Source organism: Salarias fasciatus, chromosome 15 (assembly GCF_902148845.1).
Source record: "Salarias fasciatus chromosome 15, fSalaFa1.1, whole genome shotgun sequence".
Taxonomy (NCBI): Eukaryota; Metazoa; Chordata; class Actinopteri; order Blenniiformes; family Blenniidae; genus Salarias; species Salarias fasciatus.
In genome coordinates, this window is record NC_043759.1 from 5,443,222 (window position 1) to 5,471,219 (window position 27,998).

The following is a 27,998-nucleotide window of genomic DNA, read 5'->3' on the forward strand; positions in this document are numbered from 1 at the left end:
GCGATGTGTCTGCTGAATGAATGATGGCGGTGTTGTGCCAAAAAGTGATTCCCTGCCATAAAGTGATTTCCAGTCCGCGGGCAGCTGAAAAGCGCAGCTTCTGTGGCTCTGCAGCAGTCTTAATTGGGCTCAAACAAGTTTGTTTCTGATCATCCAACGATGTTTATTTGTGTTTGCGTTTGATAGCCTCCTGTACGTCCAGTTGCCTTATATCGCTGTTAAATACCAGTAAGCTAGTTGACGATTTTAACCTGGCTTGTTGTTATGCTAATAAAGATATATCACGGAGGTGACACGTTTTCTTTTCTCTTTTTTTTTCACCAAAATTGCTAGATTGCTCGACAGAGTAATTTCATCCCAAGCAGTGTTGTACGGCTTGAAAATTGAGAAAAGGGACATTACAATGTCAAAATCAGCTTATTTTGCTTGCCAAAAGCTGATTCATGCCTCCGGTATTGCATATGGATCGATATTTTGCCTCAAAACGATTTAATATAACACAGCAGAATCACATTTACATCATTTGAGTAAAACCAATACTTTATACCAGTTAACAAAAGAGGAAAGGGACATTACAATGTAAAAATCAGCTTATTTTGCTTGCTAAAAGCTGATTCCGCGGACTGGAATCAGCCAAAACTTGATTTCTGCCAGAAAGTGATTTCCGTACGACGCACTGCTTGGGATGAAATTGCAAAAAAAAGAAGAAAAAAAGAAAGAAAAGAAAACGTGTCACCTCCGTGACATATCTTTATTAGCATAACAACAAGCCAGGTTAAAATCGTCAACTAGCTTACTGGTATTTAACAGCGATATAAGGCAACTGGACGTACAGGAGGCTATCAAACGCAAACACAAATAAACATCGTTGGATGATCAGAAACAAACTTGTTTGAGCCCAATTAAGACTGCTGCAGAGCCACAGAAGCTGCGCTTTTCAGCTGCCCGCGGACCGGAAATCACTTTATGACAGGGAATCACTTTTTGGCACGACAAGTGCTCTGATGATGTTATTTTTTTAACATAATTTTCATAATCTTTGTATTAATCAATAATATGCAAATTTACAGATATTTTACATGATATGCGTGATTACTCGTGTTATCAAGACTTTTTGCCAGAATAGGTCTCTTGAGATTCTTACTTGTCCTTTAGTGTGCCTTGGATACAAAACATTTGAGAACCACTTCGATAGACCAATTTGAAGTAGCTAAAAGTAATTCAAAAGTGTTTTGAATACATTACTTTATTTGAGTAATCCAAGGGAATACTTTACAGATTACATTTTAGGACATGTAATCAGTAATATGTAGGGGAATACATTAACAAAAAACCCTCCCAACACTGACCTTTGATTTTGCAACCATGACCCTCCAACAGGAGATGGAGGCCACCAGCTACTTCATACTGTCACTTCTATGAAAGCAATGCCCCCAGTGGCAAATACATGTTACTGCAAAAGAGAAGGAGTGGGTCTGAACCAGTTCTGACAATAACCTGATAATGTGTCTCTATATTTTCCTTAATCATTTTTTTCTACTTTATTTCAATCAGATCAATTCTGTGTCATCTCTTTTCTTTTTTAGATAGATTTTATTTCAGTCATAAAGCATAATAAACAGAAAAGTACATGGCAGGTAAGACTTGAATACACACACACACACACACACACACACACACACACACACACACACATATATATACATATATACATGTGTATGTATGTATGTATGTATATATATATATATATGTGTGTGTGTATATATATATATATATATATATATATATATATATATATATATATATATATATATATATATATATATATATATATATACATACAGGACTGTCTCAGAAAATTAGAATATTGTGATAAAGTTCTTTATTTTCTGAAATGCAATTAAAAAAATAAAAATGTCATACATTCTGGATTCATTACAAATCAACTGAGATATTTCAAGCCTTTTATTATTTTAATATTGCTGATTATGGCTTACAGCTTAAAGGTGCATTGAGGAGTTTGCACGTTTTATGCGAAACAGAGCCCCCTGCAGGCCTTGGGCGTGATGCAGCTCAGTGAAAAAACTTGTCCCTGTGGCTCACGTGCAGGGAAGAGGGGGACTCCGTCTTCGCTCGTTTAGAAGTGCTCAAGTAAAATTTAAGTTTCTTTTACCTGGTGGAGTCTGTGTGGAGCTGTGGCAGTGCGAGAAGCCAGTCTTTTCTTACTTTCTGGAAGATCCTGCTCAGTTGTTGCTCACTAAGCATCTGGCGGAGTAATGGCGGACAAATCGAAACCTATCCAGCCAGAGCGCGCATTACGTCATTCCTTTCAAATTCTCCCCCAAAACATGCTGGTGCCAGACTGGCACTGTGACTTTCAAGTGACAATTTAGCGCTGTTAGAGGTACTTGTAATGAATATGTCAGGGCACATTGTACACATCATTAAAAATGTGGAACATATTTATGGTGGAAAATAAGTATTTTTAAGGTTGTAAAACTCCTTAATGCACCTTTAAGAAAACTCAAAAATCCTATCTCAAAATATTAGAATATCATGAAAAAGTATACTAGTAGGCTATTGAACTAATCACTTGAATCGTCGAAATAACTCGAAACACCTGCAAGTGTTTCCTGAGCCTTGAAAAACACTCAGCTTGGTTCAGTAAACTAAATCACAAGTATGGGGAAGACTGCTGATCTGACTGCTGTCCAGAGGACCATCATTGACACCCTCCATCAGGAGAGGAAGACACAAAAAGACATTTCTCAAAGAGCAGGTTGTTCACAGAGTGCCGTTCAAAGCACATTCACAAAAAGTCTGTTGGAAGGAGAAATGTGGCAGGAAACGCTGCACAACCAAGAGAGATGACCGCAGGCTTAACAGCATTGTGAAGAAGAGCCGCTTCCAGAATTTGGGGGAGCTTCAAAGACAGTGGACTGAAGCTGGAGTCCAGGTATCAAAAGCCACTGTTCACAGACGTGTCCGGGAAATGGGCTACAATAGCCGTATTCCCATGGTCACGCCACTTCTGAACTCAAGACAACGGAAAAAGCGTCTGACTTGGGCTGTGGAAAAGAAGCACTGGACAGTTGAAGAGTGGTCCAAAGTCCTCTTTTCAGACCAAAGCAAGTTTTGTATTTCATTTGGAAGTCAAGGCGCCAGAGTCTGGAGAAAGGCTGGAGAGGAGCAAAATCCAAGTTGCTTGAAATCCAGTGTGAAGTTCCCACAGTCAGCGATGGTTTGGAGCCATGTCAGCTGCTGGTGTTGGTCCACTGTGTCTCATCAAGTCCAGAGTAAATGCAGCTGTGTACCAAGAGATTTTAGAGCACCACATGCTTCCTTCTGCTGAAAAGCTCTATGGAGATGATGATTTCATTTTCCAGCATGATCTGGCACCTGCCCACAGTGCCAAAACCTCCAGTAACTGGTGTACTGACCATGGCATTACTGTCCTCGATTGGCCTGCCAATTCCCCTGACCTGAACCCCGTTGAGAATTTGTGGGGTTTTGTCAAGAAGAAGCTGAAAGACACCAGACCCAACAATGCAAATGAGCTAAAGGCCGCTGTTCACGGCGGACATAATGGAAGTGGACGGTACAGTAGCTTCCCTCGTCAAACTCATCAAATACACAATCCAACAACCCCAAAACACACTTTGGTGGACACGTTATAATCCGCAAATTCACTACGCTGTGAAACGCCAACAAATAATATTGTAGCGTTACGACATTGAAGCAAATACTGGGAACTACTTTTTCTTTTGAGATCACTACGCCCAGACGCCATGTTTAGTAAGTAGTTCCGTCTTAGCAATCTTCGCAAAAAAACGCTCAATCTCGTAATTTTGCATTAATATTTCACAGCGTAGTGAATGTGGGGATTATAACGTGTCCACCAAAGTGTGTTTTGGGGTTGTTGGATTGTGTTGGATTGATGAGTTTGACGAGGGAAGCTACTGTACCATCCACTTCCATTATGTCCGCCGTGAAGCTCTCCTCAGACGCACCGCTGAATAAACAACAGCTCGCCCTCACAAAAAAAGTAAGTATGCTGTTCTAAATGACTACCGAATTGCCCTAGATGGGCCAATTTGCCAAAATGTTGAAGTATCGCTTTAAGCTGTAAGCCATAATCAGCAATATTAAAATAATAAAAGGCTTGAAATATCTCAGTTGATTTGTAATGAATCCAGAATGTATGACATTTTTGTTTTTTTAATTGCATTTCAGAAAATAAAGAACTTTATCACAATATTCTAATTTTCTGAGACAGTCCTGTATGTGTGTGTGTGTATACATATATATATATACATATATATATATATATATATATATATATATATATATATATATATGTATATATATATATTATATATCACATATTGTTTGACCGAAAAGGTTTAGGGCTGAAGCCGAAGCTTATTTTGCCCACCATTACCTTGCTGCTGTATGGAAAAAAAAAACATTATATAAAATTTGAACCCAAGACAACAGTCCAAACAGAAGATAGCAAAGGGAGTCACTTATTTTTCCATATTTTCCTGTTGTTTATTACTTTTTATTTCTTCTTTTGCCTCCTTTTTGTTCTACTCTCTCTTCCCTTTCCTTTCCCTGTCCTCTCTTTTAACACATCTACCCATTCACACTCACATTCACACACCAGTGGAGGCAGCCACCATGCAAGGCGCTCGGTCCATCCACTGGGGGCAATTTAGGGTTCAGTGTCTTGCCCAAGGACACGTCGACATGCAGACAGGGGGAGACAGGAATCAAACTAACAACCTCCCGATTGCAAGACAACTGCTCTCCCCACTGAACCACAGCCACCCCTTTAGTATTTGTTCTTGCGTTTTTTTATTGAATATTGCAGTGCCCATCAGATTATATCTGGTCTCTCTTTGAACAGTTCCTGCATGCAGTCTGGGAGAATATTGTGATATGCTTCATACATTATAACTGCTGTGTTTAAGTTTGTTAAGTCATCTCGTTTAGGAAGTCGGTTTTTAAAGAAAAGTGGATTTGTTTGTGCGTCATAGTCGCTATGATTGACAATTCTTATTGCTTTTTTTGGTAGTATGAAAATCGGATGGATTATTGTTTTACAAGTGTGCCCCCACACTCCCACACTGTATGTGAGATGTGGCAATAATAGGGACAAGAATAGTGTGTGGAGTAATTTTTTTGTTGACAAAGTATTTTGTGTAAGATAACTATTATTTTTGATATTTTCTCTTACCGACCATGTATTGATCAGGATTTTCATGTAATTTAAACATTTTCTTGATTGTCTGTTCTGATTTCTTCTAATACCGGAGAAAACATCCTTTGGCCTTTTGGACAAATAACTTTTACATCTATTGTGTGTTTTGATGGGTTTTTTTAGATGTTTTTGATGCAGTGGAGAAACATTATTATTCATTTCTGCAGCTGTAACTGGAATTTCCATACTTACAGTCAATAAAAATACATTACTGCGTGACAGGTGTGTGTGTGGTTGTGTTTTCTGAGCATCTGAGGCGGTTACTGTCAGAGTCCTCCCCCCTGAGTGGGTCTCCCATCCTGTCCTGCTGTCCTTGTCTTTCTGCCTCACCTCACGTTCCAGTCTTCCAGCCTGTTGTGTCTCGTCTCTGTCGTCTAATCTTTGTTGGTTTGTCTGTCTTTCTTTCTTGGCTTCCTGGGTTTCCATGCTCTCCTCGTGTGCTCCCACTCACCCTGCACCCTCCTGTGTCACTGTTCTGGACTTCATGGATCTGGACTTCATAATGAACCTGTCTGCAGTCGTTCTGGGTAGGATCGCATTGGAGCTGGGTTTTCTGGTTCCTTGAAGGGAGCCGTTTGTTTGAAAGAGCCGTTGAAAAAGACCGGCTCCTTGATGAATGTCACGTGATCTCTGTTGGAGACGTCAACCTCATTAGTGTGTTATTTTCTGACATCTGACACTGTTACATCTGGTGGTTTAATTAGTTTTAGTGACCCGAATTCAAAAGAGATGTTTTTCTGACACACATTACATTGTGGTTTCTCTTGCACATCATCCCCAGAGAAGAGCTTCAAAATACTAAATACTGCTCTGCTTTGTGTGTGTGTGTATGTGTGTGTGTGTGTGTGTGTGTGTGTGTGTTCCATTGCTAAAATCTCTGATAAAACGGTCAACATGGAGTTTCAGTTTAACCGGTTTCCTTGTTATCTAACAACCAAATGTCTTGAGCATTTCCTGCTGTTACTGGCAGCAGGTGTTGAAATCCGACTCATAAAAGGTCTGACACGGCTCTTTGTCTGGTTTTTAACATCTGCCAGCAACAAGGGATGTAAAAGAAACCCAGTCGCCAATTAATAGGGAAACCAGTTATTCCAAAGCACATTCTGGAGCTCTGCTCCGGTTTGTCAACACTTCTTCTCCACGAGTTAGCTGCTGCGTTCAGGTGACCGGAGCATGCTGTGGAAAACTGAAACTCGGAGATGTTGTCAGTCGTTCACATGAAGGCAGTGGTGACAGTTTGGACTCAGAAGGTATACAGGAGACGCTGGAAGGAAGAGTGGACAACTGGCTCTCAGACACTGACCGGCTCTCATCGGTCACTTTAAAGAGAAGTTCAAACAAACGACACACCTTCTTACTGTGTCTGGTTTTAGGACTAGCTGTAGGAAGTTTGTCTTGTCTTTGTAGACATGTTATTTTGTCAGTACACACGTCCTGTAGCACTGCTCAAATAACAATGTTGTGTACTTGGTTTTGCTCAGTGACTGTGAGTCCTGTTTCACAGTCGTTCCAGTTGTGTCAATAACTTAGTTTGCATGAGGATGAGCTGAAGTTGTGGATGACTTGAATTGAGTAATTGCATAAAAGTGGGAAATACTGGTCACAATCATCGTGCAGCCATCAAGATTTTGTGGGTATTGTACATGTGGTGAATGGTAAATGGACGACACTTACGCTGCTTTGATGCTGCTTGGGCAGAGCCCAAGAAAAAAATTACATTCACCCATTCACACACTGAAAAGGATAATATAAAGATATTCAATGAACAACTGAAAATTCTTCCCCCAAAAAATTCTAAGAAGTGGAGAATTTCTGAAAATACAGAACTAAGGAGGCAGAAAATATATTCAATAGATATCAACAATATCAATATCAGCAACATAATGTAATGAGAGCATGTAAGAAGCACTCTTACCATAAAATAATAGAAAATAATAAAAATGATTTTGAGGGAATATGAAATATATTAGACAGTATCATTAGAAATGCTCCCAGTAAGGACATTTTGATTTGACCAAATGATTTTTTTTTGTTCTATAAAGATGTGGAGATCAATAACATGGACCTGTCGGCAAGCAAATTGAAAGAGTTTTGTTAATGTGGGACCAAACTTGTGCGGATTATAACGTGTCCACCAAAGTGTTTTGGGGATGTTGGATTGTGTATTTGATGAGTTTGATGAGGGGAACCAAAAATACCATCCACTTCCATTGTGTCCGTCCCGAAAACCTTCCCCGACTCACCTCTGAATAAACAACAGCTCGCCCTCACAAAGAAGTAAGTATGCTGTTCTAAATGACGAAGGAATTGTGCTAAATGGGCCAATTTGCCAAAATGTTGAAGTATCCCTTTAACGGCACCATGAGGTGTGGATCACCGAGGAGAGACTGCTGCTGAAAATGTTCCTCAATCCACTCAGAGCCAGCAAAAGGCAAAAAACTTGACATTTCTGAAGAACTCCGAGAAAGTTTGGTCATGAGGGTCAATAATGGTTATTAAATTGTGGCTAGTTAATACATGCATGACATTTTTTTTAGATTTTTGTTTATTTGTTTATTTATTTTTTTTTATTTTCAGATATTATTTGACTCTTTCATTATTTGCGTTCTTTAAAGCTGCAGACATAGCTCATGCCATTTTTATATATTGTGATTAATCTTTATGTACTGTATGTTCAATGTAAATGAATAAGTTAAATCAAATAAATATGAAACGACTGTGTATTTAGAGAAGTCTTTATTACATCAAACTGACGTTATATCATCAGTTATGATATCCTTTTGGTCACCTCATTTTTTTTTTAGCAAACATGTCATGAGATTCACTCCAGTTTTACCCAACTATCAAAGCGGGTTATTTCTCAGGTTAGTGAGAAATAACCTGTTTGTGGCATCCACATACATTTTTTAAATGTTTTTACAGTTTAAAAACCTTTTAACAACATTTTCTTGTCTTTTTTTACCCTAATTAGTAGAAACACTTTAAACATGTTTATTATCTACTCTGTCATACCAACTGTTTTTTTTTTTTCATATTAGACACTCTTTTTTTTTTGTTCTGTTAAAAGAGGCTGACATGCCACCCCAAGAGAAGTCTGTCTTAACACTGAATAACTTCTGCTTTTCTACTGAAATGTTTCTGGCTCCGCCTCCTCTCACGTTGAGTCAACAAGCAGAACACGTGATTTCTGAGAAAAGCCTCCCTCCCCTCCTGTTTCCTCCTTTGGGTGAGAAGTGAAAGCATTTTATCTGCGAACTGAGAGACGGACTGAGAAGAAAACAGGGCAGGTTCTTCTCTCCTCAAGTTTCCTCAGACATGGAGAAGAGTCTGTAAGAAGATGTGAAGAGAGTTCAGGTGAGAATCTGTCAGCTCTTTAGAAGCTTTCGGTGTTGTGCCGAGTTATGCATGCCTGCTGAGATCTGTATCTCCTGGTCCCGGGAGCACGTCTGCTCCGCTAAAACGGAAACTATGAGACGCCAAATTGTTTTCTACGGCAAAGCAACACCGGAACGGACCAGGAGACTTTTTAACTTCTCTTTTTCTCTTTATTCACACCATCACAAACCTGACAGCTGCTGGGACAAGGTACCTTTTGTTAGTTTGATTTCCTGTCAAATTGACATAATCAGATTCCAATAAACGGGTCATTTTCTCGTTTTTTCGTTTTTGCCCAAAAATGAAAAAACGAGAATTCAACTCGTTTTCTCGTTTTTCCGTTCTGACAAAACGGATTTTCCACCCATTATTACCTTTTAGACAGGTGGGAGGGGCTGAGGCCGCTCTCGTCAAAGTAAAAGTCTTCTCAACACAGCAGTAAATGTCTGTCTGCTGGAGGAGGCTCCAGCCTCCTGTCAGGACTGTAAATATCTCATAGCAGTAATAATACTACTGCGCACACATGATTACTCTGTGCTTCACTGCTCTTTGGTTCTAATTGTCGGACAAAAAAAATGAATTTTTTTCGGTTCATGACTTCATGAAAGTAGTTAAAAAAAATGACCAGCAGGGGTCGCCCTGTATTGATCTCCTCATCACTCCGAATTTATAAACTTGATATCTTAATAATCAATAGACATGCTGATATGCTGAAAAATAAAAACATCTCCTGTGGTTATTTCTAATTAATCCAGCCTCACTGGACTGTCGCCTTCATTTGTGATCAGTGGAGTAACACAGTTTATTGTCATATTTCATGTTTTTACCATGTAAATATCATAAAACCAGGACAACAGCTCGCTTCCATACATATTTCAAACAGTACTTCTGACAGGGAAGCATCAAAATACAGTAAATAAATACATGTAAAAAAAAATACCTGAAAATGCACAGCAATAACACGATAAAAAAACTTTAAAAACACACAAGCTGTGTGAAGACACAGCATCTTCAGAGTCACATGCTGAACCACACTAAACAACTCCAGTCATCAAATATACTGTAAACTATAGCTGGCTGTCATTCTCCACCACCTTTGATACATATTATATTTTTTTAGTTCCATGAATACAATCAGGATTTATTTCAATTGACTAAATATATAAAAATAGTTTAATCACTGCTAAAATGACATCTCTGACCACCAATTGGCTGACGGTTGCTCCACTGGAGAACCGGTACCATATTTTCGGCACTGTAAGGCACACTGGATTAATAGGCGCACAGTCAATGAATGGCTTTTATTAAAAAAACAATTCATACATGGGGCGCACCACATTTTAAGGCGCATAGGATGTATAGAATAGTATGAGCGAAATACATAATGGCAGTCTAGGTGGTTACATTCTCGGTTGAAATGTGTGAGTAAAGCGACATTTCAGAGCGAGTTTGACTGAGGATCGCTCCTCTTCACGATGTGCAGCTCAGAGCGGCCACGACTGGTCGAACTCGCCTGGTCACCGGGGTTCAGCCAGCTGCCATCTCCTGAGTGAAGTGCTCCACCTTAAGCGGTGAACGTTGAGGATGTGGTTCAGCCTGGTCTGTCTTAATGGAACCAATTTGTGGACTTAAAGGGGAACAGAAATGTGCAAAGTCTTCCTGATCTATGATAAGATTTAGCAAAACAAGAAATATCATGCAGAAAATTCTCATGGGAATTTTACAGGGGGCCTGATGGCCTTATCCACCTCGGGTGGTTTGTGGCACAGGTGATACTTGTCACGTTGCAAGCCCATTATTCACTGGAAGGTTAATTTGTGCTGGAGTGAGTGTGTGGAGGTGAGGAGGGCAGAAGAGCTGCTGTGGACAGAACGAAAAGAGCGAATGACTGGAAGTGAGCAGTGAAGCTGATGGAGAACTCCAATGGAAGAATGGTACAGTGGAAGAAACTGGATTAAAAGGACACTATGGGAGTGTGCACATTTTTCAAAGAAGCTTTAATTCAGATTTCTGCCTCCAACATTTTGAGGTTTAAAACACTGTCTCAAATATTTTTTTTCCACTTTAATTTTATTTTACAGCATTTAAATGTCTCAGGATAATTATTTGTTGACTCGTTTGTGTTGTGTTGTTGTACCTTCCCTGCAAACATTTGTTTACAGGTTAACAGTGTTGTTCTTGACACCATACAGTACAATATTACTACTATAGTATTATTACAGTACAGTATTATAATTGTCTGTTTGATTTATTAGTCTGTAACTTACTTATTACTCCTTTCATGCTGCTCCAGATTGAGCTTCGAGCGGTGTAGCATTTTGTTCTTTCTTTTCGTGCAGCTTGTACCAGCAGCAGTCTGCGGCCTGCAGCCATATTCACACTTTGCTCCCCACCGCATGGTGTTCATCAGAACATCATTCAACTGTAGTTTGAAGCTCAGACTGGTCATCAGAAAGGCTGAGTTCAGAGAAGAAACACAGGACCTCAACCTCTATGTAATATCCGTGTGTGTGTGTGTGTGTGTGTGTGTGTGTGTGTGTGTGTGTGTGTGTGTGGGTGTGGGTGGGTGTGTAGGTGTGTCGGTGTAGGTGTGTGTTCTGCCATGGATCAGTGTGAGGACAGAGAGGAGGGAGTCCCTCCCTCTCAAAGGGCTCGCTATGGGGAACATGAGAACCAGACCGAAGCTCAGAGGTGAGACCTCCATCTTTAACTGTCCTCCACTGTTCTTCACGTCATTTTACAGAGAGAGAGAGAGAGAGATGCCTTTATGTCTTTGTTTCAGTTCATATCCTGAAGTTGAACCCAGCTGTGTGTCCCTGAAGAGTGGCTGGTCCAAGGACGATGTAATAAATTTCAGAGAACAGTGAGTTTTATTTTCTGTTGTCTTCTGCTTTCCATGTATTAGAAAGAACATTTTTCATAGTCATGTAATTGAAGCCATAATCCTGCTAAAGCTTCTAACGGTTCAGTAGTTCTCACTAGGGGTGTAATGATACACAGAAATCTCGGTTCGATACGTACCTCGGTTCTGAGGTCACGGTTCTGTTCGATACAGTACAGGAACAAAATGCAAAACCTAAATTTTCTTGTTGTTCATTTGGTTTTTTATTATTTGTAAACAAAAAATTACTGAGACAACTCACTGTTTTAAACAGGAAAATGAAATAAATGCAAAGTGCTGCTTGGTAATAAGTTAAAAAAAATTCTCCTCGCACCATGCTCCATTTGGGCTCACGCCGTGCAAATTCCATGCAGGCGCACTGATCCTCGAGAAGCTTTTCCGGCTCCTTTATTACAGATCATTTATAGGAAATAAGGCACATACATTGTCAGTACATTATCATTTAGTACCAGAGTTTATTTAGCCTTTATTTTCTGTTCCTGAATCACGGGGGGCGGAGCCCCAATGATTAGATTTCGGCAGACCTTCTCAGCCCCCCTGACAGTCTGCTCTCTCCGTCCATCAGTTCTCTGGGTGTCTTCTCAGACGGGGCTACAGCCTGTTTGCTTCACACAGTCACTTTTCAACACGCGGACCCTTGCAGACAGGAATTCATGACGATTTTTACATCACAGGGACCAAGCGCAATGCGCACACACGCGGATATGTAAAGCATGGACGAGGCTGCTAGCAGTAGCCGTCATGCACACGGGCTGCAGGTGTAGCTGTGCATGGTAGAACATAAACACATGCAACGTCTGGCCCGTGAGCCAAAAAAAAACAACAAAAAAAAAACGTCCGGCTCGTGAACTCACCTGTGCACAGCCCTGGACCGAACCAAACGTCACGTACCGGAACAGTTCAATACAAATACATGTGTAGCCCTCTTCCTCAAGTCAAGATCCAGTCACAGTGTCACAATACCTCTGACAGAGCAGTTCTCAAATAAGGCACGGAAAATGACTTGATCAGGAGTCTGCTACTACTGGATGAATACCAATGATGACAAACAGGAGATTTACACTCTGTCTAGGATGCAGACAGGCCCAGTAGCTCAAAGGTTCTTTTAAAAGACAGATAGTAGTGAGAGTAAAGTTACTCTCATTACTCTCACTTGTTACTGCAACAAGTACCAACGCTGGATCAGAGAAGCCATCGAGATCCGCAAGCGAGGTCCAAGGAGCATGGACCGTGACGAGGGGGCGTACACCTTGTCACGCACGTGGGACGCAGTCCTGGAGAAGGCCTCAGACAGTAGGGGGCGTAGTTTCCCCCTACTGTCTGGAAAACATCACAAGAAGAGCCAGCAGCCTGTTTGACACGTCACTTCCCATCACTTGACGTGCCTCCTGAGGAAGGTCACCGGATGTGACCGAAACTAGTAGAAGTAACTTTACTCTGACTACTATCTGTCTTTGAAAAGAACCTTTTAGCTACTAAGTCGAATCGAAGACAGTATGAACCTTTACCCAAGGGCAGACAGGCCCAGTTAGCCGATTATGGAGCTAAACTGTAAATGTTTGTAAAACTGTCCTAAACGAAAACGCACATTAACCCCTCACTCCGATACACATTACATATGGGGTCACACAATTTAACAGTCATAAAATCACATTTATTAGATGAACTTATGCACACAATGTTTAACTCTTTTCATCAAACCAGTGTCTGCTAAATGAGATACCCGGGATTTTATAGTTTAGTTTGTTGGTACCAGCTGTTAGCGAGCATGTTGGAGCTCAAAGGAAAAAAAAAACAAATGAAAATGTACCTCTAAAAATCCAAATGATATCCTACCTTTGGCGGAATCCTCTCCACCGGTCCTCCACTATACAGCTCTGGTAGAATCCACACACACTCGAGACCACCGAGATGACGTCCAGGTCCAGCCTCCGCAACCTGTGTCCTCCCTCACCTCCGTCCTCCTGTCTGTGGTCCTCCAGCAATGGTTGGTTGGCCGCTCCTCTTCTCCAGCCACGTTAATTCTTTTGGCTAGCTCCTTCTTTGAGTTGGAGCGACTCGGAAAAAAAGTCCACCGCACCGGCTCAACATGCACCAAACTGAGCATTGTAATGCGTGGTGGTGTCGGCGGAGAAACGCTGTCCTTATGTGTGCTGCAGGATGAATCGATGAGCGCAGATTTGCTAGTTCTCACACTTGTATATTTTAACTTCAGGAACAGTACAATAAAGTTTACCACACATTACTAGAGTGGGCACAGCGGTCCATTAGTGCTGGACAGAATTTCGATAGCAATATATACCGCGGTATATTTTTATTCAATAACAGTGATATGAGTTTTAAACAAATTTTCGATATCGTGCATTACAGTATGCGTTTCACAATCGCTAACTGCTGTTCACTGCGCCGCTGATTCAAGCCGAACAGAAAGCGCCGCAAGAGAGTTATCAGTGCTCTGCATGCACACCACAGCTGGCTGTCCTCAGCTCAGGCTACAAGCTAAGCTCCTCCGCGGTAAGTTTGAGCTCCAAATTGAGAACTCGTGCTGTAAATGCGACTGAACAAGCTTCCACAAGCTAATTTGTGGCCGCGAAATAATAAATCATGCGCACGAAATTGTAATTCGTGGCCATGAATCAGATATATCATTCACTGAACAGTCCAGTAAAGTTAGCAGCACAGATGCGGACTTTCGGTCTCAATAACTCTTTAAAAAACGTCAGTAACATACAAAGGGCGCCTCCATCCCATCGTTGTGAGCTGGACTACATGCTACAAGCTCATTTTTATTTAAAGTGTCTGTCTATCAAGCGTCAGAAGCAACATTGTTTATGATTAGCAGCCGGTGGTGCTGCGGGGTTAAGGGACCGTCTACAATTTACAAGACGCTGCAACAGTGAAGACAAAGACCACGAAGAAAAAAAAAAAGTACAGTGATTCGCTGCAGTGTCACCATAATCACTACAACCTCAAGTAATTCTGTACTTCTGAGAACTTTAATTTTCTTCCTGGTTGAAGTACCTTTGTTTAAATCTATAAGAAAAGCTGTGTTGCAGTTTAAAAGTTAAAGCTATTAATATTGAAAAGATGAGTGTATGGCAGTTATTTCTATTCCCTGTCCCAGTAATATTTATGTTTGTTGTTGCTCACTCTTTTCTCTGTTTACTGCAGTAATTCTGAGCACTTTTATTTTTCTTTGTGGTTGAAGCACCTTTGTTTGAATCTATAACAATAACATAACTGTATTTAAGTGTAAAGTTAAAGCAATTCATATTGAAAAAGGTGAAACTTCTGTTTATTTGACAGTGATTTCATATTTCTTAAATAAAAGGTAAACATTTAATTTATTTTAGTTTTTATTTCTAAAATTTTATATTGGAGGAGCTTCCTGTATAATTTATATCGATATCGGAATTATATCATATCGACCGAAATGAAGACCTATATCGTGATAAAGTTTTTGGCCATATCGTCCAGCCCTACGGTCCATGGACACATGGCTGCATCCATGACACAAGTGTAGTACAGAACAGATAAAAAGAAGGGTGGAAACAGAACATGACAAATTAAGGAGGCGCCACCGTGTGGTGATGTAACGTAATAACATTAACTGTTACAGCGTGCTGACAAACAACCGTTCCAAAATCGTCCATTTGAGCTCCAATACACTCAAACTCAGTCTTTTTCTCCCGGTTAAAACTATTTTCTCTCCACGTGTCTCCCTTCCCCGTCTCTTCTTGGTGTGGGCCAGCCCAACCGCGCACAGGACTTTTGACTGAAATGAAGTGCTCGTCTGTACATTAAGTTTTTTTGTAAAGATAATTTAACCGAATTCAACAAACAAGAGAATAAATTATTTTCAACTTGGAACCTGTACTCCTTCTGTTAACCGGTGAACCTGTGTGCCCTTCTGTGTGACTGGGAAAGCTGGGAGGAACATACCATCATCCAAATTGACCAGGCGCACCACTCTGTTACATTTGCTTTTTTGCTATGGCTGAATTTCCTTTGTGAACAAGTTAAGTAGGTGTGTTCACGATGGCAAAGCCAGAGGTAGACGGAGCTAGATGAAGTAGACGGCGCAGCCGTGGGGCGGAGTTATCAGTCTGCCTCCAACTCGGACAACCTGCTGTCAGCAACAGAGATGGCAGAGATCGCGTTTGCGTATGTCCTCATGATGAACTGCGGTCAAGTGAGCCTACACTTCTTAGCCCGCAGTCAAATGAGCCGCACGTTCACTGGCTGTGCGCAAATACACCGAGCATTACGGTAACACCGTTCCGAAACCCATTTCAAAATAAAAGTGGAGCAGGATGGAACACAGCTCACTGCATGTATTACATTATATATTACTGCACTTCATAAATTATATATTACTTTCATAAATACTATGAAGTATGATTACTGTGTACTTTTCCTCCAATTTGTTGCCAAAGTTCATTAGACATTGTAACACAAGCCATTGTCATCTGACTTTGAAGTCTAGTAAAATACTCTTTTTCAATAAGTAGTCCTCGAAATCAGTACTGTTGGACTTAATACATTACAAGTCACTTGCAAAAGGACTATGAAGTACTTTTACTGTGTACTTTTCCTGTAATTTGTCGCCAAAGTTCCCTGTTGTAAATAAAAGCCAATTTCGCCTGACTTTGAAGTGCAATAAAATCCTGTTTTTCAATAAGTCGTCCACGAAATCAGTACTGCTGGACTCATGTCATATATTTCTTGCCAAAATGCTATGAAGTACTGTAACATTTTTTGGCGTATTTGCAATTACAATTCTGCCTAGGCGAAATGTAATTAAAGATATCTTGAATGACAGTTTTGACTAGACGAAATGACGTTGCAGATATCCGTAATGTCGGGGACCTGGGGACCTGCTTCCGCAGCACATTGAGGAACGATATGTTTCACCATAAAAATGACCATAAATCAATCAGTTTTCAAATACTATTCCTGTTTTCATGGATGTCCAATATGGAGGACACACAGACACAAATAGAACAAAATGAACTCATAAACAGTTCAGTCTGATTGAGGTTTTTATTGAGAGAATTGGTTTAAGGATTTATATTATACTCGATCGTTACTGACATTGTTGTTGTATGATTATAACAATAATAATTATTACATTTATTATTATTACATTGCATTATCCATCGCCATTATTATAAATGATATTGCTGTTTTCATATTATATTATATTATATTATATTATATTATATTATATTATATTAAATTATATTATGAGTCATATTAATTTTCAACATGATGAATACCATAAACAGGACAGCCTCAGATGAAACATCTTTCTCATTTAGAATGTCTCCATATCTACAAACTCTGACATTATTTGAGTTCAGCAAGTGTTGTTGCTCATTCATTGCACGTTTTGTTCTGGCCATGGCGTCCAGCATCAGTGTCTCACATCCAGATTTAGTCTGATCTTCATCCAGTCGTCTTACCAGCATGTTAATTATCTTCTTTTGGTCAAGTTTAGCATCCACTGAAGTCAGCAAAAACAAAACAAAAACAACAAAATTCCTAAAATAGAGAAAATAAAATATCTCAAAGCTCAAAATGGCTGAGAATGAGTAATGTGGTTATTTGATATGGGCTTTTGGATCAGTAATGTTCATGGTTTGTTACAAAACAGCAATTCATGTATTTAATGCATTGTCCAAAGTAGCATCTGAAGTTAGTTATTTCAGCAGTCAGCAGCTCTGTCATGTCATGTGGAATAATGTGAATTGAACTATATTTTATGTTAAGAACAAGGAGGCAGAGTGGAGGGATTCAATCTATCCTGTCTGGGTTTATTTCACTATTTGGTAAATGGTAAATGGTCTACGCTTATATAGCGCTCTTCCTCTGCATTAGCAGACCCCAAAGCGCTTTACACTGCTTTAACACATCTACCCATTCACACTCACACTCACACACCAGCGGTGGCGGCCGCCATGCAAGGCGCTCAGTCCATCCACTGAGGGCAATTTGGTGTTCAGTGTCTTGCCCAAGGACACTTTGACATGCAAACAAGGGGAGACAGGAATCGAACTAACAACCTTCCGATTGCAAGACGACTCCCCACTGAAGCACAGCCGCCCCGTTCATATTCAACGACCAGCTCTTTACATCCTCTGCCAGTGAAAAGTGATTCTACAGTATCTGGTTTCATTAGAACATCCTTAAAGCGATACTTCAACATTTTGGCAAATTGGCCCATTTAGTGCAATTCATTAGTCATTTCGAACGGTATACTTACTTTTTTTCGTGAGGGCGAGCTGTTGTTTATTCAGAGGTGAGTCGGGGAAGGTTTTCGGGACGGACACAATGGAAGTGGACGGTATTTTGGTTCCCCCTCGTCAAACTCATCAAATACACAATCCAACAACCCCAAAACACTTTGGTGGGCAAATTATAATCCGCACATTCACTACGCTGTGAAATATTAATGCAAAATTACCAGATTGAGTTGTTTATGCGAAGATTGCTAAGACGGAACTACTTGTCTGGGCGTTGTGATCTCAAAAGAAAAAGTAGTTCCCAGTATTTGCTTCAGTGTCGTAACGCTACAATATTATTTGTTGGTGTTCCACAGCGTAGCGAATGTGCGGATTATAATTTGCCCACCAAAGTGTTTTGGGGTTGTTGGATTGTGTATTTGATGAGTTTGACGAGGGGGAACCAAAATACCGTCCACTTCCATTGTGTCCGTCCCGAAAACCTTCCCCGACTCACCTCTGAATAAACAACAGCTCGCCCTCACAAAAAAAGTAAGTATACCGTTCGAAATGACTAATGAATTGCGCTAAATGGGCCAATTTGCCAAAATGTTGAAGTATCGCTTTAAGAGGGACAAAATAATTCTGGCATCTTTTCCAGTTAGTTTCTTTTTAAAACATTCAGGCATCCTGTGTCATAGCTACACGTGTGATGTTTTTGACAAATCAAATTGTTTGGAAATCTGTGGAAAATTCAGCAAATAATTCTCCTTTACCATGAGGGAGAAGCAGTGACCTCCATCCACTTTCATGCACTGCTGCTTCTCTGACTCCTCTCCAAGCTGTCTGCACGTAATCATGTCTCTCGAAACACAATCAGACATCTGGTACATGATGTCTGTGGAACTGCACATGTGAGAAGGTGAAGGCTGACGCGTCCACATGGTCCATGCGGCTCTGTGAGGATCATCTTCCCTCTCCTTGATACCATCCGCCAACACTTATCTAGTCCCATCTCCATGTTATTTCTGTATACCCTGGTGAGGTGAATCAGTGAGTCGATGTCCTGCTCACTCTTGACAAACAGCTTGATGTCTTCCCCGTAGAGGAATTGGCTGACGGTTGCTCCACTGGAGAACCGGTACCATATTTTCGGCACTATAAGCCTCACTGGATTAATAGGCACACAGTCAATGAATGGCTTTTATTTAAAAAACAATTCATACATGGGGCGCACCACATTTTAAGGCGCATAGGATGTATAGAATAGTATGAGCGAAATACATAATGGCAGTCTAGGTGGTTACATTCTCGGTTGAAATGTGTGAGTAAAGCGACATATCAGAGCGAGTTTGACTGAGGATCGCTCCTCTTCACGATGTGCAGCTCAGAGCGGCTACGACTGGTCGAACTCGCTCGGTCACCGGGGTTCAGCCAGCTGCCGTCTCCTGAGTGAAGTGCTCCACCTTAAGCAGTGAACGTTGAGGATGTGGTTCAGCCTGGTCTGTCTTAATGGAACCAATTTGTGGACTTAAAGGGGAACAGAAATGTGCAAAGTCTTCCTGATCTATGATAAGATTTAGCAAAACAAGAAATATCATGCAGAAAATTCTCATGGGAATTTTACAGGGGGCCTGATGGCCTTATCCACCTCGGGTGGTTTGTGGCACAGGTGATACTTGTCACGTTGCAAGCCCATTATTCACTGGAAGGTTAATTTGTGCTGGAGTGAGTGTGTCGAGGTGAGGAGGGCAGAAGAGCTGCTGTGGACAGAAAAGGGCGAATGAGTGGAAGTGAGCAGTGAAGCTGATGGAGAACTCCAATGGAACAATGGTACAGTGGAAGAAACTGGATTAAAAGGACACTATGGGAGTGTGCACATTTTTCAAAGAAGCTTTTATTCAGATTTCTGCCTCCAACATTTTGAGGTTTAAAACACTGTCTCAAATATTTTTTTTCCACTTTAATTTTATTTTACAGTATTTAAATGTCTCAGGATAATTATTTGTTTACTCGTTTGTGTTGTGTTGTTGTACCTTCCCTGCAAACATTTGTTTACAGGTTAACAGTGTTGTTCTTGACACCATACAGTACAATATTACTACTGTAGTATTATTACAGTACAGTATTATAATTGTCTGTTTGATTTATTAGTCTGTAACTTACTTATTACTCCTGTCATGCTGCTCCAGATTGAGCTTCGAGCGGTGTAGCATTTTGTTCTTTCTTTTCGTGCAGCTTGTACCAGCAGCAGTCTGCGGCCCGCAGACATATTCACACTTTCCTCCTCACGACATGGTGTTCATCAGAACATCATTCAACTGTAGTTTGAAGCTCAGACAGGTAATCAGAAAGGCTGAGTTCAGAGAAGAAACACAGGACGTCAACCTCTATGTAATATCCGTGTGTGTGTGTGTGTGTGGGTGGGTGTGTAGGTGTGTCGGTGTAGGTGTGTGTTCTACCATGGATCAGTGTGAGGACAGAGAGGAGGGAGTCCCTCCCTGTAAAAGAGCTCGCTATGGGGAACATGAGAACCAGACCAAAGCTCAGAGGTGAGACCTCCATCTTTAACTGTCCTCCACTCTTCTTCACATCAATTTACTCAGAGAGAGAGAGACGGAGAGAGCCTTTATGTCTTTGTTTCAGTTCAAGTCCTGAAGTTGAACCCAGCTGTGTGTCCCTGAAGAGTGACTGGTCCAAGGACGATGTAATAAATTTCAGAGGACAGTGAGTTTTATTTTCTGTTGTCTTCTGCTTTCCATGTAATTAGAAAGAACATTTTTCATAGTCATGTAATTGAAGCCATAATCCTGCTAAAGCTTCTAACGGTTCAGTAGTTCTCACTAGGGGTGTAATGATACACAAAAATCTCGGTTCGATACGTACCTCGGTTCTGAGGTCACGGTTCTGTTCGATACAGTACAGGAACAAAATGCAAAACCTAAATTTTCTTGTTGTTCATTTGGTTGTTTATTATTTGTAAACAAAAAATTACTGAAACAACTCACTGTTTTAAACAGGAAAATGAAATAAATGCAAAGTGCTGCTTGGTAATAAGTTAAAAAAAATTCTCCTCGCACCATGCTACATTTGGGCTCACGCCGTGCAAATTCCATGCAGGCGCACTGATCCTCGAGAAGCTTTTCCGGCTCCTTTATTACAGATTATTTATAGGAAATAAGGCACATACATTGTCAGTACATTATCATTTAGTACCAGAGTTTATTTAGCCTTTATTTTCTGTTCCTGAATCACGGGGGGCGGAGCCCCAATGATTAGATTTCGGCAGACCTTCTCAGCCCCCCTGACAGTCTGCTCTCTCCGTCCATCAGTTCTCTGGGTGTCTTCTCAGACGGGGCTACAGCCTGTTTGCTTCACACAGTCACTTTTCAACACGCGGACCCTTGCAGACAGGAATTCATGACGATTTTTACATCACAGGGACCAAGCGCAATGCGCACACACGCGGATATGTAAAGCATGGACGAGGCTGCTAGCAGTAGCCGTCATGCACACGGGCTGCAGGTGTAGCTGTGCATGGTAGAACATAAACACATGCAACGTCTGGCCCGTGAGCCAAAAAAAAACAACAAAAAAAAAACGTCCGGCTCGTGAACTCACCTGTGCACAGCCCTGGACCGAACCAAACGTCACGTACCGGAACAGTTCAATACAAATACATGTGTAGCCCTCTTCCTCAAGTCAAGATCCAGTCACAGTGTCACAATACCTCTGACAGAGCAGTTCTCAAATAAGGCACAGAGAATGACTTGATCAGGAGTCTGCTACTACTGGATGAATACCAATGATGACAAACAGGAGATTTACACTCTGTCTAGGATGCAGACAGGCCCAGTAGCTCAAAGGTTCTTTTAAAAGACAGATAGTAGTGAGAGTAAAGTTACTCTCATTACTCTCACTTGTTACTGCAACAAGTACCAACGCTGGATCAGAGAAGCCATCGAGATCCGCAAGCGAGGTCCAAGGAGCATGGACCGTGACGAGGGGGCGTACACCTTGTCACGCACGTGGGACGCAGTCCTGGAGAAGGCCTCAGACAGTAGGGGGCGTAGTTTCCCCCTACTGTCTGGAAAACATCAGAAGAAGAGCCAGCAGCCTGTTTGACACGTCACTTCCCATCACGTGACGTGCCTCCTGAGGAAGGTCACCGGATGTGACCAAAACTAGTAGAAGTAACTTTACTCTGACTACTATCTGTCTTTGAAAAGAACCTTTTAGCTACTAAGTCGAATCGAAGACAGTATGAACCTTTACCCAAGGGCAGACAGGCCCAGTTAGCCGATTATGGAGCTAAACTGTAAATGTGTGTAAAACTGTCCTAAACGAAAACACACATTAACCCCTCACTCCGATACACATTACATATGGGGTCACACAATTTAACAGTCATAAAATCACATTTATTAGATGAACTTATGCACACAATGTTTAACTCTTTTCATCAAACCAATGTCTTCTAAATGAGATACCCGGGATTTTATAGTTTAGTTTGTTGGTACCAGCTGTTAGCGAGCATGTTGGAGCTCAAAGGAAAAAAAAAAAAAAATGAAAATGTACCTCTAAAAATCCAAGTTATATCCTACCTTTGGCGGAATCCTCTCCACCGGTCCTCCACTGTACAGCTCTGGTAGAATCCACACACACTCGAGACCACCGAGATGACGTCCAGGTCCAGCCTCCGCAACCTGTGTCCTCCCTCACCTCCGTCCTCCTGTCTGTGGTCCTCCAGCAATGGTTGGTTGGCTGCTCCTCTTCTCCAGCCACGTTAATTCTTTTGGCTAGCTCCTTCTTTGAGTTGGAGCGACTCGGAAAAAAAGTCCGGCTCAACATGCACCAAACTGAGCATTGTAATGCGTGGTGGTGTCGGCAGAGAAACGCTGTCCTTATGTGTGCTGCAGGATGAATCGATGAGCGCAGATTTGCTAGTTCTCACACTTGTATATTTTAACTTCAGGAACAGTACAATAAAGTTTACCACACATTACTAGAGTGGGCACAGCGGTCCATTAGTGCTGGACAGAATTTCGATAGCAATATATACCGCGGTATATTTTTATTCAGCTGTGTGTCCCTGAAGAGTGACAATTCCAAGGAGTTCTTCATTCCAGTTCTTCATTTCAGAGAACAGTGAGTTTTATTTCTTGTTGTTGTTTGATTTCCATGTTCTTAGAACATTTTTCATAGTCATGTGATTGAAGCCAAAATCCTGCGAAAGTTTCAAACTATCCCATAGTTCTCACTCAGAGAATCATTAGTCTGAAACTCTCAATTCTTCCCTTCATCCTCCAATCTTTCAACCTCCCATTTTTCCACTCAGTCTGTTCCTGATGTTGTTTGTTTTCAGCTCCGACTCTGAGTTTCCATCCCTGAAGAGAAACCGGTCTGTCAGTGATCCCTTTTTATCTAAACCTGGAGCAGGAAGTTCTGATGAGGGGTGAGAATCAGTGTTTGTGTCAGGATTCATCATCATAACAGCAGCTTGAACAAAGTCAACATGTTTCTGCAGCGTCAGCCAGCAGAGCTCCCAGGTTCTCCATGGAGGCTCTGCCCCTCAGCATCAAACACATCTGGACTCCATCTTTATGGTGAGAACAAGTCTCCATTCAACACTTTACTGTCACATCAGAGAGACAGAAGAAGTTGTTGTGACTTCCAGCTGAAACATGAAGCAGACTCTCAGCTTCTTAGATCCATTCAGGTCCAAAGTGAAACAGTCCAACCTTCATCCAGCTTCCAGCCTTCACTGATGCTGAAGCTGTTTCTGCTGGAGATCCACATGAAGTCTGACTCTGCTTCACATGTTGTCCATCCTGGATTTACACTCACATCTCCATCTGTCTAACTCCAGATGTTTCTCTGTTCCAGCTGCTGGAGGACAACATGGTGACTTTCATGAAGGAGGAGCTGAAGAAGATGAAGAAGCTCCTGGGTCCAGATTACCCAGCATGCTCAGAGAGTGAGAGAGAGGATGAGGATGAAGAGCAGAGGAGCAGCAGAGAGTCATTAGTGAGGATCACACTGGACTTCCTGAGGAGGATGAAGCAGGAGGAGCTGGCTGAGCGTCTGTGGAGCAGTAAGAGGATTTGATCTCATTTCACAGGATGGAGATGAAACAGAGAAATGTTTTCAGGTAGAAGAGAGACTGGAGAGCAGAAAGAAGGAACAGAGTCCAAACTAAAGATCAGAGCTCGTTTCCAGATCAGGCACAGAAACTGTGAAACAGACAGAAGCAAGTAGAAAGTCCAAAAGAAGCACCAGAGTCATGTTATGTCCCAGTCAAGGAGCTCTGGGGAACACCATGATTTTGGCCCCTCCAACACTCCTTGCTGACAAGAAGGCCAGCAAGCACCAGTTTTAGACAGTAATGAACAAAAGCTTTTTGCTTCCAGGAGATGAGCAGATTCAAATTCCAATAGCTAAATGACAGTAAGAAAATCACAATTCCTAATCGAAACGCCTTCATTGAAAAAAAGGAGAAAACAGGTGGCAGCGCCAAATCAAAGACCCCCCTCACTCTTATCTGGTGCTCGACTACTGCAGTTTTGTATTTACAGCAGGCATGTCCAAAGTCCGGCCATTCACTCCGAGCGGTCAGATTTCATACGGCCAGCATCTTCAGTCTAATCTGTCATTTACGATTTGCGAGCACTGTAAGAATAAATAAATCATTAAACTTTAAAAAAAAGTAATTCTTCCTTTCACCACATGGCAGCAGCACCATTCTGATGATACCTGGTTTAATCGATCACATCACAGGGTGCCATGTAGTTTTTCTGAGTCCAGTTGTCGTGGTGCAACGTCAGGAGGCGCCACAGCATCCCGAGCATTCAGGCACCTGTCAGTACCTACACCTTGTACTCTTCTCTACTCGTTTCTGCCATGGCCTCTACAAAGAGACAAGTTGACAGTGAGGACCGGTGCCTTCAGGAGCTCTAGAAGTTACAGTACTTCTTCACTGCAAGTCAAGGGAATTGTGTTTGTCTAATTTGCAAAGAGACGGTTGCCGTGTTTAAGGATTTTAAGGTCTTGTATCCGTATTCAAGTCCTCCTTCGATGTCCAGACTTTGCAAGCTTTGTGTCGTTATTCTGAAATATTCACCTCCTAATAGTCGGCGATTTCAATGTGCACGTCTGCTGTGAGACTTGTCTGCTGCTCACAAACTTCCTGAATCTCATCGACTCTTTTAATGTTTCACAGTCTACCACAAACTTTTACCTGATCATCTACCAGTTTTGTTTTCACTCTCACTGCCTGCACTAACCACCAGGGACTCTGTGCCAGCTCGCCATATCCATGTTTTTCACACATTAACTGCTCTGCAGTGTTCTGCTGCTTGGGATAACTGTTTTCCTCTGAATGACTTTGGTGACCTTAATGTGAATGCCTGTATAAAATCATTTGATGCTGTCTGTACAGAGATTTTAGACTCCCTTGCACCAAATAATCTAAAGAGAGTAAAGCTAACAGACTGAGCCTTGACTTAATGGGTTCAGTTCTGAGCTCAGATTCATGTGGACAGGCAAGAGAAAATGGAAAAAGGACAACCTATAAACCTCTTTGGATCTCATGCATGAGTGTCCTCTGGACTACCAGCAGGGTGTTGAAACTGCAAAAGCTCAATACTTCTCCTCACTTGATGCCAAAAATGCTCACAAGCCACAGGAGATTTGATCCTCCAGACTGCTCACAAAGGCTCTGAGAGGGTAAAGGTCACAGACCCTGATTCCCCCCAGTGTCACCTGCTGATAAAGTTGCTCCCTTTCAACCAAGGAAGCTTAAGTTTAAAGATGTTGTCCTGTCTTCTCTAAGGATCACATCGGTGGTTTGACCCCACTAAGTCACTTTGTCAAATTTGCTCCAAATCAGATGACAGAAGTGGAAAAAAATTTGTTCAAGCAGTATCAATACACTATCAAATCACAAACAAACCAACACAGCAGCAGCTCTGCTGAGAATACTGTCAGAATGCATGTCGAAACCCAAAAAACCGCAGATCACATACATAAACCATATGGACACTATGAAGACAAAGTTTAATTGTCTCTAGAGAAGCGTTGTGTAAATTACAATGCAGAGGTTTCTCCATTCTATAGTTTTTATTGTGGTTCATTCTTTGATCTGTTTCAGAAACTATTTGTAAGATTTTGTTATGTTTTGAAAATCAAACTGAAGTCATTATTCAATGCACAGAATCGTATCTGTGGTCAAATGTATCTATTAGGAGCAAGTCACTCTGCTCAAAAAAAAAAAAAAAAAAGTTGTGTCCCTGACATCAGGGTGCAAACTATGGGGGAGCCAGGGTCGTCTCAGCCCCCCTTGATGAGACATAAGCCTCCCTGAAAACACGATTTGCAAAATTTTGGGGGGGCGACCCTAATTATTGGCAAAATGCTGTTTCCTTCGTGGATTTCCTTTATTATTATTATTATTATTATTATTATTATTATTATTATTTTTGTTATTATTATTATTATTATTATTGTATGATCACAATCATGGATCATATGCAGAATTAGGCCATTTTTAATGTATGATTTGCACATCACTAATTCACTTTAATAAAGATGTCGGCCTGCACACAGTACTTGTCCCCACCATTGCAGTGTGGGGTCTCAGCTCCTCTGCAGTCATGTTGGTCTTGGAGATGGGAGGCCCTGAGAAGGGGCTGTGCTGGAAATTTCCTATGAGTGCATGCTGAGCTGACATGCCAGAATCAACTTCAGTTTTCACACATATGAAATGTGTGAGGGACTGCAAATGCTTTGGCTAGAAATTACTGTGAGCGGTACGTTGTTCTCCTTTTTAGATGCAGCTGCAGGCACTCATGGGAATCTTCCTGTTCTCCAGCCCCAGGCCAGGTCTCCAGAGCTGGATGGATCTCATGGAGCAGAAACATCTCCACCAACATCCTACTGAGAGAAAGTGGTCCAAAACCAGTCTATAAGGTGTTATCTCTGCACATCCAGAAGTCGTCCTCAGAGGAACCAGAATGAAAGTTTTTTGATACGTCTTTCTTGGACGTTGTTCAGATTTCCTGATGGGACGTTGTATTGATGTAATTGTTTGACATCTGGAAGACGTCCTCAAAGTTGGGAGAACAAACCCACTTGACAAAGACACATGCCTAAGACATCTTTTCAGCGTTGATTTTGCATCAGTGCCATGGTTCTTCACATGCTTGGTTTACTCTCGAAAATACAAGCTCTTCTACAGATGCTGTCTTGAAGATACCTTCAAGATACAGTACTTTGAAGCTTGAGGGGGGCAGGGTCTGGTCAGTATATCTATGGGAGACCAAGAGGGAACACCAGGAAGCCTGGGTGGATGCAGTGAGAGTGAGTGGGTGGTGGTACGAGGGGCTGATGGACAGCTGTGTCTATGTACATAGCTTACCACCAAATGCATGATAAAAAAAAAGTATGACTGTGTTTGCAAAAACAACATCTAAAATGAGAATAAATTTGACGTTGAAAAGACGTCCATAACGAACACATTTGGACGACACTTGGCTTTTATACAGAGGTCTTGTGGATGTCAACACGAGACGCTCGAGAGACGCTGGAAAAAGTCGTTGTCCAGAGTTACTGTCTGCACCTTCATGAGACCAAAATTGGGCAAGCAAAAACAATGTTGAAAAGATGTCTTTGTGCGGTGAGTTTGTTGTAGCTGCTTTGAGGACATCTTCTGGATGTCAAACAATTCCGTCAATTACACGTCTTTTCTTTGACATGAATAATGACAAGACATAGGCACAACGTCCCAATGAGACATTCGTACAATGTCCAAGAAAGACGTACAAAAAAATCATTCTGGCGCCTCTGAGGACGTCCTCTGGATGTGCAGTGAGAACACCTCATAGACGTTTTTTGGACCACTTTTTGCTCAATGAGATACTTTCCTCACATCCAATGTCAAACACACTCAACTCATTTATTTCTGTTTTCAGGAACTTCTACTGGAGTCTGCCAACAGAAGCTGAAATGTGGCCTGAAGAAGAGGTTCCAGTGTGTGTTTGAAGGAGTCTCTAAAGCAGGAGAGTCCACCTTCCTGAACCAGATCTACACAGAGCTCCACATCACAGAGGGAGGGACTGCAGAGGTCAATGAGGAACATGAGGTCAGACAGATTGAAACAGCATCCAGGACAGCAGACAGAGCAGAAACAAGCATCAGACCAGGAGACATCTTTAAAGGTCCACCTGGAAGATCTCAA

General features: G+C 41.5%; 1 protein-coding gene and 1 long non-coding RNA gene across 2 annotated transcripts in view; both read left to right on the top strand.

The window, feature by feature from the left end:
• Positions 1 to 8,467: 8,467 nt before the first annotated feature.
• Positions 8,468 to 27,998, top strand: part of LOC115401620 (NACHT, LRR and PYD domains-containing protein 3-like) — a 257,799-nt gene continuing 238,268 nt past the window's right edge. Inside the window, exons 1-5 of the mRNA XM_030109905.1 lie at positions 8,468 to 8,617; positions 11,213 to 11,329; positions 11,421 to 11,501; positions 20,200 to 20,316; positions 20,411 to 20,491. Coding sequence (XP_029965765.1) covers positions 11,241 to 11,329; positions 11,421 to 11,501; positions 20,200 to 20,316; positions 20,411 to 20,491 — 368 coding nt within the window. The 5' untranslated portion in view covers positions 8,468 to 8,617; positions 11,213 to 11,240. The remainder of the gene's footprint in view (positions 8,618 to 11,212; positions 11,330 to 11,420; positions 11,502 to 20,199; positions 20,317 to 20,410; positions 20,492 to 27,998) is intronic.
• LOC115401635 (uncharacterized) lies at positions 20,908 to 23,351 on the top strand. The gene is made up of 3 exons (XR_003932978.1): positions 20,908 to 22,912; positions 23,130 to 23,219; positions 23,292 to 23,351. It is a non-coding gene; the product is annotated as an uncharacterized LOC115401635 (long non-coding RNA).